Source organism: Amphiprion ocellaris, chromosome 10, assembly GCF_022539595.1.
Source record: "Amphiprion ocellaris isolate individual 3 ecotype Okinawa chromosome 10, ASM2253959v1, whole genome shotgun sequence".
Taxonomy (NCBI): domain Eukaryota; kingdom Metazoa; phylum Chordata; class Actinopteri; family Pomacentridae; genus Amphiprion; species Amphiprion ocellaris.
In genome coordinates this window covers 3,244,738-3,258,993 of record NC_072775.1, presented here as the reverse complement: position 1 = coordinate 3,258,993, position 14,256 = coordinate 3,244,738, and the positions used below count along the sequence as shown (strand labels likewise).

At 36.1% G+C, this 14,256-nt stretch overlaps 2 protein-coding genes across 13 annotated transcripts in view; both read right to left on the bottom strand.

The window, feature by feature from the left end:
- The window catches only part of depdc5 (DEP domain containing 5, GATOR1 subcomplex subunit), a 39,712-nt gene extending 37,661 nt beyond the window's left edge, over positions 1-2,051 (bottom strand). For 7 of the 12 annotated variants that reach the window (XM_055014264.1, XM_055014267.1, XM_055014271.1 and 4 more), the window contains exons 1-2: positions 1,767-2,048; positions 5-72 (exon numbers count right to left, since the gene is read on the bottom strand). In XM_055014264.1, coding sequence (XP_054870239.1) covers positions 5-62 — 58 coding nt within the window. In that variant the 5' untranslated portion in view covers positions 63-72; positions 1,767-2,048. Of the gene's footprint in view, positions 1-4; positions 73-1,766 lie in introns of all 12 variants that reach the window. The other 5 variants (XM_035949998.2, XM_035949999.2, XR_008602939.1 and 2 more) reach the window with 4 other exon arrangements.
- Positions 2,052-4,191: 2,140 nt separating this feature from the next.
- Positions 4,192-13,400, bottom strand: rab36 (RAB36, member RAS oncogene family). Its single transcript, XM_023262549.3, has 11 exons — positions 13,288-13,400; positions 12,591-12,674; positions 9,919-10,010; positions 9,751-9,825; positions 8,768-8,869; positions 8,620-8,684; positions 8,451-8,502; positions 6,026-6,107; positions 5,852-5,942; positions 5,656-5,760; positions 4,192-4,379 (listed from the first exon to the last, which is right to left on the bottom strand). The coding sequence occupies exons 2-11, from the start codon at positions 12,666-12,668 to the stop codon at positions 4,318-4,320; spliced, it is 804 nt and encodes a 267-aa protein (XP_023118317.1). The 5' UTR covers positions 12,669-12,674; positions 13,288-13,400; the 3' UTR covers positions 4,192-4,317.
- Positions 13,401-14,256: the final 856 nt, after the last annotated feature.

The following is a 14,256-nucleotide window of genomic DNA, read 5'->3' as shown; positions in this document are numbered from 1 at the left end:
TTACCGTTTCCACCAAAGCCTTTCTTGTGCAGCACAAGCTTGTATGACTTATTGATCTTCATGATGAACCAGCTGAAGAACAAAATCATCAGTTTATTAACGGCTTCTTAAAGTTGCAAACCAGCCTTATTTGTCTTGTCATGCCTAAATTCAGAACCACAATAGAAAGGGGACACCGCCATGCAATATCACTCATATTTCTGATAACTAGACATTCTATACCTTTCAATATTTGCATTATTTCCAAATTACATTGAAAATACAGGCTGGAAACCAAACTGAAACAATCTATAAACACCACAACATTCTGAGTTTTGGATTTATGGGCGATTATTCGACTTAACAAAAGGTGAGAAAGGACGCAGAGATAACAGTGGCTAACTAAAAGTTAGCAGAAACACAGCTGCAGCAGTGATCAGAATCAGAAAGCCTTCACTGCCAAGTGAGCTCGCACACACAAGGAATTTGATGTGGTGAATGTAGCTATGGCACTCAGCAACAACAAGACAGTAAGAGAAAAAATATAGAAATCTAAATCTGAGAAATTCTAAAAGAAAAATACCATATGTAAAATGAGAAATAAAGTACTGTGTAAATAAAGATATACATTTGCCTAAACCAGAGTAATAAATTAGAACATAATTTAAATTACAATATTGCACATGGGTATTAACCCTCCTGTTGTCCTCATTTACGGGCACCACAAAAAATTGTTCCCTTGTCTAAAAAAAAAAAAAAAAAAAAATCTAAAAACTCAGCAAAATATTCCCCAAATTTATAGAAATTTACAAAGTCTTCAGGAAGAAAATTCCAAAAATTCCTTAAAAGTTTTTTTTTAAATCCCCAAATTTGATAAGAAATAAAAATGTAAAAAATAAAATAAAAAAAATGTAAATATTTTCAAAAAATGAATAAAAATCTTCTAAAAAAAATCCTAAAAATATCTAAAGTGATTTGATATATATCAGTAAAACTTCTAATGTTTTCTTTAAGAACATTTGGAAAAAAGATCAACCAAAATCCAGCAAATTTAGCTGGATTTTGGTTGATTTTTTTCTGAATGTTCTTAAAGAAATATTTCTTTTTTAGCTTTTCTTTTTTTGCACCACTAAATGTTCAAAAAAACTCCCAAAAATGTTGAAAATGTCGAAGTTTTCACTGTGAAAATATATTTTTTTTCCACATTTTCAAACTTTAAAATGGATCAATTTGACCCACAGGACAACCGGAGGGTTAAAGTGTTGCAAATGAGATTGAAATATTGTACATGTATTGGAAATTTGATATAGGTGGAGTAGAATGAGATATACTACTAATAATCAGAGCTGCAAGGGTCATACCGCTGCAATAATACCATCTACAGTGTGCTACTTGTACGAGATCTTAACAAGTGGGCAAGTATTTCCCATTTGACGCAGTGGAAATCAGAGTTTCTGGTATTATCCAGTCGTTTATTAAATTCAGTTGTATACTCTAACTTTGTAATTCTGCGACACACTTTCAGACGATTTCTTCTGGAGCTTGGCAGACTAATTGAATAATTGATACGCTGCTCTTTAACTGAAATAAAGTTGTTGACGCTGATGTAGGACTTTTTCCCATGATGCCCCACAACGAGCTGGCAGCCAAACAGGTACCGTTAAGTCATTAGCATTCTCTCTATAAACATCCAAAGAAGTACAATACGTACATTCAAGACGTACACAGATATCACATTAATTTATTTCTAATCTTTTAATAAAAACAGAAGCATAAAGAAGCAGTACCTGAACTCTCTCCCAGCACTTCAAACTCCTAGCGGCTCAAACGGCTCTGTGCTGTTGACATTAGCTCGATTAGCATGTGGCTAATTTGAGACAAATTACAGCTAACTCGGTGACTAAATTCACTAATTCCAACGCTACGGTAACTACCCGCGCTGAGGATACGTTCACATGGCGAAAGTAAGTTAGAAGCGCTGTTCTGGGTAGAAAATTAAAGCGGTTTGTTAGCTAACTAGCTCGCACAAGTTGTACTTCCTCTAAAACATGGAAAGGTTCGCTGTGATTGGTCCGCTGCTGCTCAAAGAGTGTCTTAGCGGAGCGAGAGGTCTCACTCTGCGTATTTCCAGCTTCGCTTTTATCGGGCGATTAAAATGTGTATTTGTGTCGATAAATCTAAAAACTCCCCTTAACTACGCACTAACAATATACTTTCTCTACAATGAATATATATATATTTTAAAGAAACACTGGTCGGCTAATGCCAGGAATTATAATTCAGGACATACAACTACTACTATCACATACTATTATCCAGTGAAATTCACTGGATTTTGTTTGATTTTTTGTGAATGTTCTTAAAGAAAATATTTAAAGTTTTACTGATATATATGTAATCACTTTAGATATCTTTAGGATTTTTTTGGAAGATTTTTACTCATTTTTTGAAAATATTTACAAGAATTTTCTTGCCAAATTTGGGGGATTTTTTTTTTTTTAGATAAAACTTTTAAGGGAAACTTTTAACGAATTATTGAAATTTTCATCCTGAAAGTTCTGCAAATTTTCAGAAATTTGGGGGATTTTTTTTCTGAATTTTTGTATTTTTTTCAGACAAGGAAACAATATTTTTTGGTGCCCATAAATGAAGACAACAGGAGAGTTAAAGTGGCCAGCAGGCTGGACCAGGTGGAGGAGAGCTAGGAAATGGGGAAATGAAAATTCCAGCAAAAATGGCTAGAAAACATGGATTTCATAGAATGACTGCAGCCTGTGGGTGGTCAGGGGTGGTTTCTGGATTCAGAAATAGTGAAATGTAGGGACAGTTTTCATATAAAAATCATCTTTTACAAAAAAAACAAACCCGTGTAATTTGTTGAGTTTACAGTCGTTGCATTAAAATTTTTATAGTATAGCATTAAAACGGCATTAAAAAGCATTAAATTTGACTGATTTCTGCAGAAACCCTGAACTATAAAGTGAGGCAGATTTATATTTTGTTAATCTTTGTTTAAGTGGAGCTTTGTTGTACATTCGGTGATTATCAGTGAGGGAAACGTATAGATTGTATAATAATAATAATAATAATAATAATCTCTATTATACAGTCTATGGGGACATGAGTTTTGAATATCTGTAACTCATTATCTTATTTAAATATTATGAACATGGAACACTTAACTTACTTTATTTTTATTGATAAAAAGTACTGCTCTCACCAATGTACATATGCTACTATCAACAGTCACTGCATTGATTATGACTTTCAGTTATTACAATCTAATATTCTGATCATTAGGACTAAATGATTAATCAGGATATACATCATGCAGAGCATGTGAGACACGGTTTAAATGGTCTTGCCAATGGTTTTTCTAATTTTTGCCATCCTTATAATGTGCAATAGTCACATTTTTCATAAGTAATAATTCACCATCATGTTTTAAATCTATTAAACAGACCTTATAAAATTATATTGACAATCAAATCCTAATATCTGTAACAAAAATTTTAATTAGATATTTTCCTAAAGGGCGCCCGTATAGCTCAACGCGTTGAGCAGGCGACCCATGTACAGGGGCTGGTCCCCGACGCAGCGGCCCGGGTTCGATTCCCGCTCGCGGCCCTTTGCTGCATGTCTTCCCCCGACTCTTTTCCTGTTTCTCTCTCACTGCACCTGTCCAATAAAGCCGATAAAAGGCTAAAAAAAAAAAAAAAAAGATATTTTCCCAAAATGTTTCAGCACTGCTAGTCATTATGTGTTACATTAGTAGCTCATAGTTCATAAACACATAAACCTATTGAAACTTTCATATTTTCAATAGTAAATACAAATATTTGGTTTCCTTTGTTTATAAATTCATCCATGTACAACCCATGATAACGGGTGAGACATATTTTACAGCAATACTGCATGAAGAAACAAACACTATCACAGTAGCAAAGAAAATCTGAAGCATCCACATAAAAACTTTAGCAAAGGCATGATTGGCTGATCCCAAATAAGTCCCGGCGCTACGCCCAGACAGCTCTGAAATGATGGACATGATGCAGTTTATATTTTGGAAATACTGCAGAGATGTCCAACACTACACACTGATCAGAGTTCACAAGACTTAGTATAAACAAAATGTACTAATTACTGGCGGCTTCAATCCAATAATCCAGTCCAAAGCTTGGTCGAACCTTCTGCAAACATCAGAATACATGGCAGTTTTGATAATTTAATAAACCCAGTGGAACCTAAGGCACATTTCCGTCCAGTGGAACTCGATCTCTTCTGAATTCTGCAGCTGAAGGTCAGGATGGAGCCTCCGTCTGGTTCTGCTTTCCCTGTTCAGCAGCAGCTCCTCTTCACTTCTTGTGGTGCAGACTCCTCCAGGTTTGCACAATCTGATTCTGGCAAGACAAACAAAGCTTCATGCATATAATAAAAATAATAATAATAACTTTATTTGTATAGCACCGCTAAGAAGAACATTCACAAAGTGCTCTGACAGGTAGAACATAAAAAATGACAAAAATGTACAGAATGGAATGCTGATTAAAAGCTCGGTCAAAAGGACGGCATCACACAAGAGGGTTTAACCCTCGTGTTGTCCTGCGGGTCAAATTGACCCGTTTTAAAGTTTGAAAATGTGGGGGAAAAAAAAAAAAAAATTAATTCACAGTGAAACTTCTGATGTCCACATTTTCAACATTTTTGGGAAATCTTTGAACATTTTTTGGTGGAAAAAAGATGTTAAAAATGTTTCTTAAGAACATTCACAAAAAATTTGCTGGATTTTGGTTGATTTTTATGTGAATGTTCTTAAAGAAAATATTAGAAGTTTTACTGATATATATGTGGAATCACTTTAGATATTTGTAGGATTTTTTTGGAAGATTTTTTAGTAATTTTTTGAAAATATTTACAAGAATTTTCTTGCCAAATTTGGGGGATTTTTTATTTATTTATTTTTTTTTTTTAACAAAAATTTTAAGATAAACTTTTAAGGAATTATTGGAATTTTCATCCTGAAGGTTTTGCAAATTTTCAGAAATTTGGGGAACTTTTTTGCTGAATTTTTGTATTTTTTTCAGACAAGGAAACAATATTTTTTTTTGCCTGTAAATGAGGACAACAGGAGGGTTAAGGGAGAAGCTGAAGAGAAAATAAAAGAAATAGATAAAGATCGGGAGGTTAGGAAGAGGGACAACAAGCAGTGGAAATTTTAAAAGGGATATAAAGGCAGAGAGTGATAAAAGAGAAATAAAAGATCTTTACTGGAAGGCGAGTCAATAAAAGTGGGTTTTAAACAATGATTCATATAAGTTACTGATTCAGCGAGCCTTCTCTCCACAGGCAGGTCATTCCAAACCCGAGGGGCCTGACAGAGAAGGCCCATAGCCCTTGGATTTAAGCCTCGACTTCAGAGCGACCAGGAGGAACACACCTGAGGATCTAAGGCTGCACGTAGGGACGTACGAGGCTGACATGTCTGAAATATAGTCATGGGCAAGGCCCTGGCAAGCTTTAAAAGTGATCAGTAAAAGCTTAAAATCTATTCTACAATGGAGGGAGCCAGCGGAAGGAAGACTAGGTAGGGGAGCTGTGATGTCGTCTGTTAAAAGCAGTAAGAATGCCATTTTCATACTCTCAAGATTTCTTCCATCAACATTGTCCTTTACTTACTGAAACTACCGATGCTGGCAGGGGCACTGCTCTCCATGTCCTTCAGCATGCAGCTCTCAAAAGCCAAAGCTGCCACCCTGAAGAAAAATCCCTGCACGTTCTCTCCTGAAAATTAGAAAATTAAGCAGCCTCTTGAGATGTTTTTGTACTTAAAATGTACCATAAAGCAGTGGGACGTGTGAGCTCCTGGTTTTACCTGCTTTGGCTGAAACAGCCCAAAACTCTGCGTGCATTTCTGCTGCAATCTTGATGGCATCTTTTTCTGTCCTCTGTCTTTCTTCTGCGGGCTTAAGAACAAGATCAGTAAGTAACAGAAGAAGAGCATGGACAAAACATCTGCACAATATGAAGCAAATTTAAAGATCCTCACCAGCAGGTCAGTCTTTGTGCCAACCAAGAAGATGAAACAGGAGTCAGGCTCATTTTCTCTCATGGCCTCCTTCAACCATTGGCTGTGAAAACAAACATATGTTACTAAATGTATAATAACTAAAGTGTAGTAATGAGTGTATTTTACTAAATGTTAAACTTTTCCATGAGTATGTCATTCAGAATTACTTTCTGGATTTTTAAATTCACAGATCGGGCAAAATTAATGTTTGCAGACAAATTCCAAAAACGTTTTGGCGATTTTTACCTTGATTCCCCAAATACATCTTTAACCCTCGTGTCGTCCTGCGGGTCAAAATTGACCCGTTTTAAGGTTTGAAAATGTGGAAAAAAAATATATTTTCACAGTTAAATTTCTGATGTCCACATTTTTAACATTTCTGAACATTTTTTGGTGGAAAAAAAGAAATGTTAAAAATGTTTCCTAAGAACATTCACAAAAAAATTCAGCGAATTTCGCTGGACTTTGGTTGATTTTTTTTTGTGAATGTTCTTAAAGAAAATATTAGAAGTTTTACTGATATATATGGAATCACTTTAGATATTTTTAGGATTTTTTTGGAAGATTTTTACTAATTTTAAAAAAATACTTACAAGAATTTTCTTACCACATTTGAGGGATTTTTTAAAATAAAACTTTTAAGGAATTATTGGAATTTTCTTCCTGAAGGTTTTGCAAATTTTCAGAAATTTGGGAAATTTTTTTGCTGATTTTTTAAAATTTTTTTCAGACAAGGAAGCAATATTTTTTAGTGCCTGTAAATGAGGACAACTGGAGGGTTAATTTGTTTAGTAAAGTGACACAAAAAAAACAAAAAACTACTGCAAAGATATAAAAAACAACTACTGAGAGACACAAAACAATGACTGAGAGAGAAAAGCAACCACAGAGAGCATAAATTACCACAATGAGATGCATAAAGATGCCAAATTATAAGAAAGAGACACAATACAACCACAAAGACGCACGTAACGACTGCCAACAAGGCTGATATCAGTTGGGTGTTTTCTGCTTATGCAAGAGGGGTATTTTAAAAAATACTAAGCATAAATCTTCAAAGTAAATGTGAGAATTTAGATTTTATCAGTAACAGTAATAGTAATGAACATATGGCATTAAACACACCTATGACCTGAGGATCACAGTCTTAGTCTGTGAAATTTTCAGGGAAGGTCAGAAATAACACAAGGACCAAGTGATTAGATTTTGGCAGTGATGCAGCTTATAGTCTGGATCCATGGATTTGTTAAAGATTTCTGTATCACTGCCAGATAGTGGCACGGCGTCACTGTAACCATGACAACAAGTGAACACTACGTCAGCTGCCTGCTGATGATCACATGATTGTGATCCTACTACAAATCCACCACTGAGGACTTATCAGGACTTATCCATCATAGATGATCCAAGGAACAACTGGTTAAATTGTGGGGGTGTTTCTGAGTCCCATCAATTCCCGCCGCCCGCTACATATTTAGGTCATGTGATTCGGTATCTGTACATAACGTACACATGCAGAACACATGCCTGTGCTCAGCACAAGGTCATTTTGTTTGTGGGTACATCTGTATTAAATGGCCACAGATTTCTGATCATCAATAACTAATGAACAAATGCTGCATTTCTGACATATGGGGGAATGAGCAGCCTTGGAGGAGGACTGCACTCCATTACTCAAGAACATGAACATTTATTCACATTGCAGTAAAATGTAGCTGAAAGCTCCAAAAGTCAGTAAGAGGGCTTGTAAGTCAGCATTATTTTGTAACAGACTGATTGACTCATACATTACAATATAAATCTACTCATTATACATACGTAGTATTTATTTAAGATGGCGTATGTCTTAATTGTATAACCCAGTATTGGCTCCTCTGGCTGTAGCACAATGTTTACTTTGTGTTTGGTATTTCTGAGATTGTTTTTTTTTCCCACTCACTGCATTCTCATCACACTAAATCTATTTATTCACTATACTGGCCTTCTTCAGTTGCCTAGTTAGTAATAAAGTAGATATGCAGCAAAAATCTGACTCATCTGGCGATGGTTATCCGATATTCATTCTCCTATTACTTGATTTAGTCTCCACTGACTCCTGAGGTAAATATGTTGCCGTTTAGCTCCTAAAAGCTCCACTGTGTTCAGCAGCTTGTCCTTAACTCTGTCTGCCTGCTGTTTTTAGGGAGCAGGGATGTACAATGCCTTCATAGTGCTTTGCTTCTGGAAAAAGCAGCCTGTCGTGTCTGATAAGAGCAGCAAATGTTGATGTGAGTAAAGCAGCAGACCAGAAAAAAGAGCGGAATGCTGTCAAGTGGCATGAACTGATCATAAACTTCAACTTACTGCTGTTTGTGTTGCAGATGTTATACAGCAGTAGAATAAACCCAAAAATAATGAAACCTACCGTGTGTGATCTAGAGACTTAATGTCGGCCATGTCAAACACCGTGACTATGACTGAAAGAGATGAACAAGACATCTCTGTATTATTAATTTATACAAGTTAAAATGCAGAATGGTCAGATCAGACATGCAACCATCTCTTTAAAGTTACGTATTAGAACAGCTTCCTACCCTGAGCGCCTCTGTAGTACGCAGAAGCAATGCACTTGAATTTTTCCTGTCCAGCAGTATCCCAGCTAGAAGAGAAAGTCATTCCTGATTAACGTGGACAGACAGAAACACAGAGTAGGATCACTTTCTTTCAAATCAAACTACTCACATTTGAAGGGAGAAAGGTACTCCGGATATCTCGAATCTCTCGATCTCAAAGTCGACTCCTATAGTGGCTTTGTAGTCTCTTTCAAATACATCTTTACAGAATCTGAAAACAACAAAAATAAGCAACGATTCTGGGTTAAATACTTTGCATTACATACTTTCTTAATCCAGTTCGATTCTGATTTTGAATGATATTACAGCATAGCTATCATAATCTACAGCAGGAATAAAATGTATCCAAAGGAATCGCAAAATAAATCTGACTGTTTTTGAGCAGCACAAAATTTGTCAGACGGCATTCACTGTAATATCTCATAAAAGAAATAGAAATGAAACCTACAACTAACAGTGCAGTCGTTTCACACACTGGTGGTTCTAAATCCGCCATTTTAAGACTTTATCTGGGAGATGTAAGGTGTAGAGGAACTTTCACAAACCAAAGAATCACTCAAAAGTCTGACAGATATGTCTCTAAAAATATTCACTGGAGCAACAACAACAAAAACAAAAAACAGTCACTTATAAATTAGTACAGACTGACCCGCCTGATGTGATTCAATTTGCTAAGACTGAGAACTGATTTATATGGTTGAAAAGGGCACTACATGGAATAGTCCGCTAAAAGCTGTATTTGCCTTCCTTTTGCTGTATACTACGTAAGTCATGATTAATATTACAAAATTATCGGCAAATTGAGGAAAATGGTGCATATCAGTGAAATCAAAGTCTGATCATGCAGTAAATACATCCCAGAATCCATATCTGTTTTTTATTATTTTTACCTTTTCAAGTAGGACATTGTGAACAGAAACTTGAAGTTTCTACCAAATGTTTGACCTGTATTGGCCTTGCTTCCAAACTTTTGGCCTGTAGTGTCCATTAGCCGTCAGGATGCCAGGCAGTTTTATTACTGTTCTGTAAAGGAAGTCCATTTTCTTGCAAATGCACAACAACATGCAGACTCATAGCTATTTATTGAAGTACCTATTGATGAGGCAGGTCTTCCCCACATTAAGGTCTCCAACAACCACCACTTTTGACATTTTCTGTCGGTCCCACCTTTAAAAAAGACAACAGGTTTTCCATTAGTGCGAGCTTTTAATGTGACGTTAAAGCAAAGTTCAGAATCACAACTAAGAACAGGAGGCTTACGGCTGATGTCTGGCAGCTCTGTCCTTGCAGGTGGCTTTAACCTCAGCGTCCCAGTCTTTCTTCAGCTGCAGGGAGGCCTCAGGCGTGTACCACTGACATTAACAGGACAAACATTATTGACATTTATTCTGCACATAGCAAATGAATACCTGTTATGAAAAGGCTAGAAGTCCATATATGTGTTGGCAGATCTGTGAGGTTTCCTTACAGCAGACACAATAGTGATTTTAGTTCAAATTCTGACTCAATGAAGGTATTATATGAATGTCATGTTTCGTGGATATTCATCTGGGTTACTGTGGAGACTTTTAACTTAGAACCATGAATGTCAAACTCAAGGTGGCACTAGAGGAAAAGTCCCAAGATAACCAGTCTGTATGATATATTCTCTGAAACCATGAATGTCCGTACAAACGTTTGTGGCATTAGATGCAATGACTGAAAGCTTCTGTTTGGTGATGCTTCTAGATGAAAAATCATCAGATCTTTAAAATCAGTACGGTTAACTTGCTGGACTGTGAATATCTGTACCAAATTTAATGACATTTCTCTCAAGGTCAACTGGGGACCATAATGTAAGCTGTTTTTTAAATTTTCAGTGAGGATGTCATTTAACCCTCGTGTCGTCCTGCGGCTCAAAACTGACCCGTTTTAAAGTTTGAAAATGTGGGGAAAAAAAATAAAAAATTCACAGTGAAACTTCTGATGTCCATATTTTCAACATTTTTGGGAAATCTTTGAACATTTTTTGGTGGAAAAAAAGAAATGTTAAAAATGTTTCTTAAGAACATTCACATAAAAATCAACCAAAATCCAGCAAAATTTGCTGGATTCTGGATTTTGGAAGTTTTACTGATATATATATATGGAATCACTTTAGATATTTTTAGGATTTTTTTGGAAGATTTTTACTCATTTTTTGAAAATATTTACAAGAATTTTCTTGCCAAATTTGGGGAATTTTATTTAAATAAAACTTTTAAGGGAAACTTTTAAGGAATTATTGGAATTTTCTTCCTGAAGGTTTAGTAAATTTTCAAAAATTTGGGGAATTTTTTTGCTGAATTTTTAGATTTTTTTCAGACAAGGAAACAATATTTTTGGTGCCCGTAAATGAGGACAACAGGAGGGTTAACATATATCATGTTCTGCATTTAATCTATTATATAAAGTATGAACTCATCAATCACAACATTCATGCCATTCCTGAAAGTTTTCTGCAGTGTGTCGGGGCTCATTGTCCTGCTGTTGCTGTTGTTAAAAAGTGCTGTTGCCATGGGAGGCTGTGTTCAGTCTACAACAATGTTTAGGTAGGTGGTACACATCAAAACAACATTCACATAAACTTCAGGACCCAAGGTTTCCCTGCAGAACATTGCGTTGTAAAGGCATGATCAAAACCGGTCTGTGATGTTAATGTTGGAGGTGATTAGTTAGAATATTGCATTAGTAGTCAACATGTACTTTGCTGGCGATGCAAAGATACTTCCTTCCTGATGTAGTTACTCATGTAGTATATTTTTAGTTCTACTCTGTGTGCAAACTCACACTGTAACTGGGTTAGAATAAACTTGGTTAAATCCTACCCTACTGAGCTGTTAAGATGGTCTCTATGCAACATCTGACTTACATCTGCATTCTCTTTTGGTTCCCAAAACCCAGATTAAGAATGTAGTGCATCAATAAACAGGTGCAAGTATAACTTTGACCTACTAGATGCTTCAAAGCGATTCTCAGACTGAATGTATGTATGACTTCTAATTTGGAACACTGGGGGTGAAAGTGGCCATGAAAACCAGAGACAACCTGCAAACTCATTAGAAGCCAAAGTAAACATAGATTTAATCCAAATTATGAATGCTAAAATGCATTATCTGGAGGTGATTCAGACAGAAAAGACATATGTTGACTGAGACTGCCCATAATTACCCTGAGTGCTGTGATCTGACACTGACTTAAGCATCTGAGAAAGTTAGGTGGGAGTCACATGTTTCCTATGAATGTAACCTCCTCAAAGCCCTGTGTTCAAACCATTTAACCCTCGTGTCGTCCTGCGGGTCAAAATTGACCCGTTTAAAGTTTGAAAATGTGGGGGGGAAAAAAACAGATTTTCACAGTGAAACTTCTGATGTCCACATTTTCAACATTTTTGGGAAATCTTTGAACATTTTGGTGGAAAAAAGAAATGTTGAAAATGTTTCTTAAGAACATTCACAAAAAAATCCACCAAAATCCAGCAAATTTTGCTGGATTTTGGTTGATTTTTATGTGAATGTTCTTAAAGAAAATATTAGAAGATTTACTGATATATATGTAATCACTTCAGATAATTTTAGTATTTTTTGGAAGATTTTTACTCATTTTTTTGAAAATATCTACAAGAATCGTCTTGCCAAATTTGGGGGATTTTTTAAAAATAAAACTTTGAAGGCAAACTTTTAAGGAATTATTAGAATTTTCTTCCTGAAGGTTTTGCAAATTTTCAGAAATTTGGGGAATTTTTTTGCTGAATTTTTGTATTTTTTTCAGACAAGAAAACACTATTTTTTGGTGCCCATAAATGAAGACAACAGCAGGGTTAAACATGAGGAAGCATTTTCTGGGACCTGGATCAAACTGGAGCAGATCTCATACTGCTACAAGGGTATATATGCAAATAAAATATTATTTACCTTGGGGAAATCTGAGATAATCCTGTCTTTGCTGATCGGTGGAGGGAACGACATCATGCCATTCCTGTTATCCTGCATGATGACCTGTGGAGGAATGTGTAGCAGCAGTTAGTTATATCTAATACCAAGCAGCCTTTCAATGAGTGCGTTTTATTAACAAAATCATACGTTCTTTGAACCAAAACTAGCATTTAGATTAAATTACAAGCCCCATAAATTTGTTGAAGAAAAACATTTAGCTTTAGTCAATCTGTATAGTAGTATAGCATGTATAATATCAGTCTTAGTAGATGCTAGTGCTGCTGCAGCATTGTAAAGTTACCCAATGACACCGGAAGTAAGGTGAGTTTATCTTTAAAATAAAGGCAAACGGACAAAAGTCGAATCAAAACTGTGAAAGTACACGCTCCTTGTCTAAGAATATTATTTGTCACCACTTACGTTGTGTTTTTTTTTCTGTTTCCCTCCCTCTTATAGCCTATAACTACATTATCTTGAGTTGTAAACTATGATAACCGTTTTAATTTGACGGACGTTAGCGGATGTCTTGTCACATTCTGTTTACGGTAACACCATGTAGCTAAAACGACCTGCCCCACTGCTCCATATTACGCATGTGTCGGTTATTTTCGGTTAAAAACTGTGCCCGGTGACGCTGTGCCTCTCACCGGTAACACCGTGAAGGACTTGTACTCACCTCCGGTCAAGTACCGTCGAATAATCTCCGTTTTTTCTTCCGGTTTTGGTCGTTTGGCCCGCTACAGTTGGGAGTCGAGCCCTCGCGCTGTTTGATGAGGAGCTCGTTTCCATGGCAACCACCTTGTAGCGAAGTGGTCACGTGACTATTGGACTTTTATTACACGTGGTTGAGAACAGGTTCCCATAAATTCCTTGTTTATTTACACTCTAATGTGATTAATATGTTAATAAACAAAACACGGATGTTCACTATTCACTGTTACAAACTCATTTAACGACATGATATTACACAAACATGCTCACTACGTCTACAGCACGGTGAAATTAGGCAGGACAACGACCTGGCCAAACTGCAGTAATGACAACATTTTATTATACTCATGGCCAAACAAACATAATATTACATTACAGAAACATTTGCTCATCCCTCCTGGCAACTCTCCCTCCAGTGCTGCAGTTTATTTGGCATCCTGCAGTTTGTGTTACAGTGCTATATTGCCCCCTGTTGTATGAAATTTATCTAAAATACATGAAAACTGCACTACCTACTGCTCCAAATGTTAAATCAGCAAACTCATTACATTATTTATAGGAAAGAAATATGTAACACTCAGGATTTTGAGATGACTGTATGTAGAGTGTTCGCTTTGCAACTCAGAAGTTGTCAGCTCTCACATAACGCCTAAAACTAAAGAATTATGTGAAGCCACAAAGGCAGCCATCTTGGCAAAAACTGAAGATCTTCAAGACAGCCGTTCATTACACCAAGGAAAAACAAGCCCAACATGGTTTTACCAAACTGCTAGCTGGTCAGGAAACGTCTTTCTACCCACCAGATGGTGGGTCCATCCGAGACTTCAATGACCAACCAGACAATGTTTACACTGATTTTGTAGCAATCCATCTCGTTATTGTCATTGAACAGTGTATAGACTGTAAAAATGCACGTGTCTTTTCTGTCTAAATA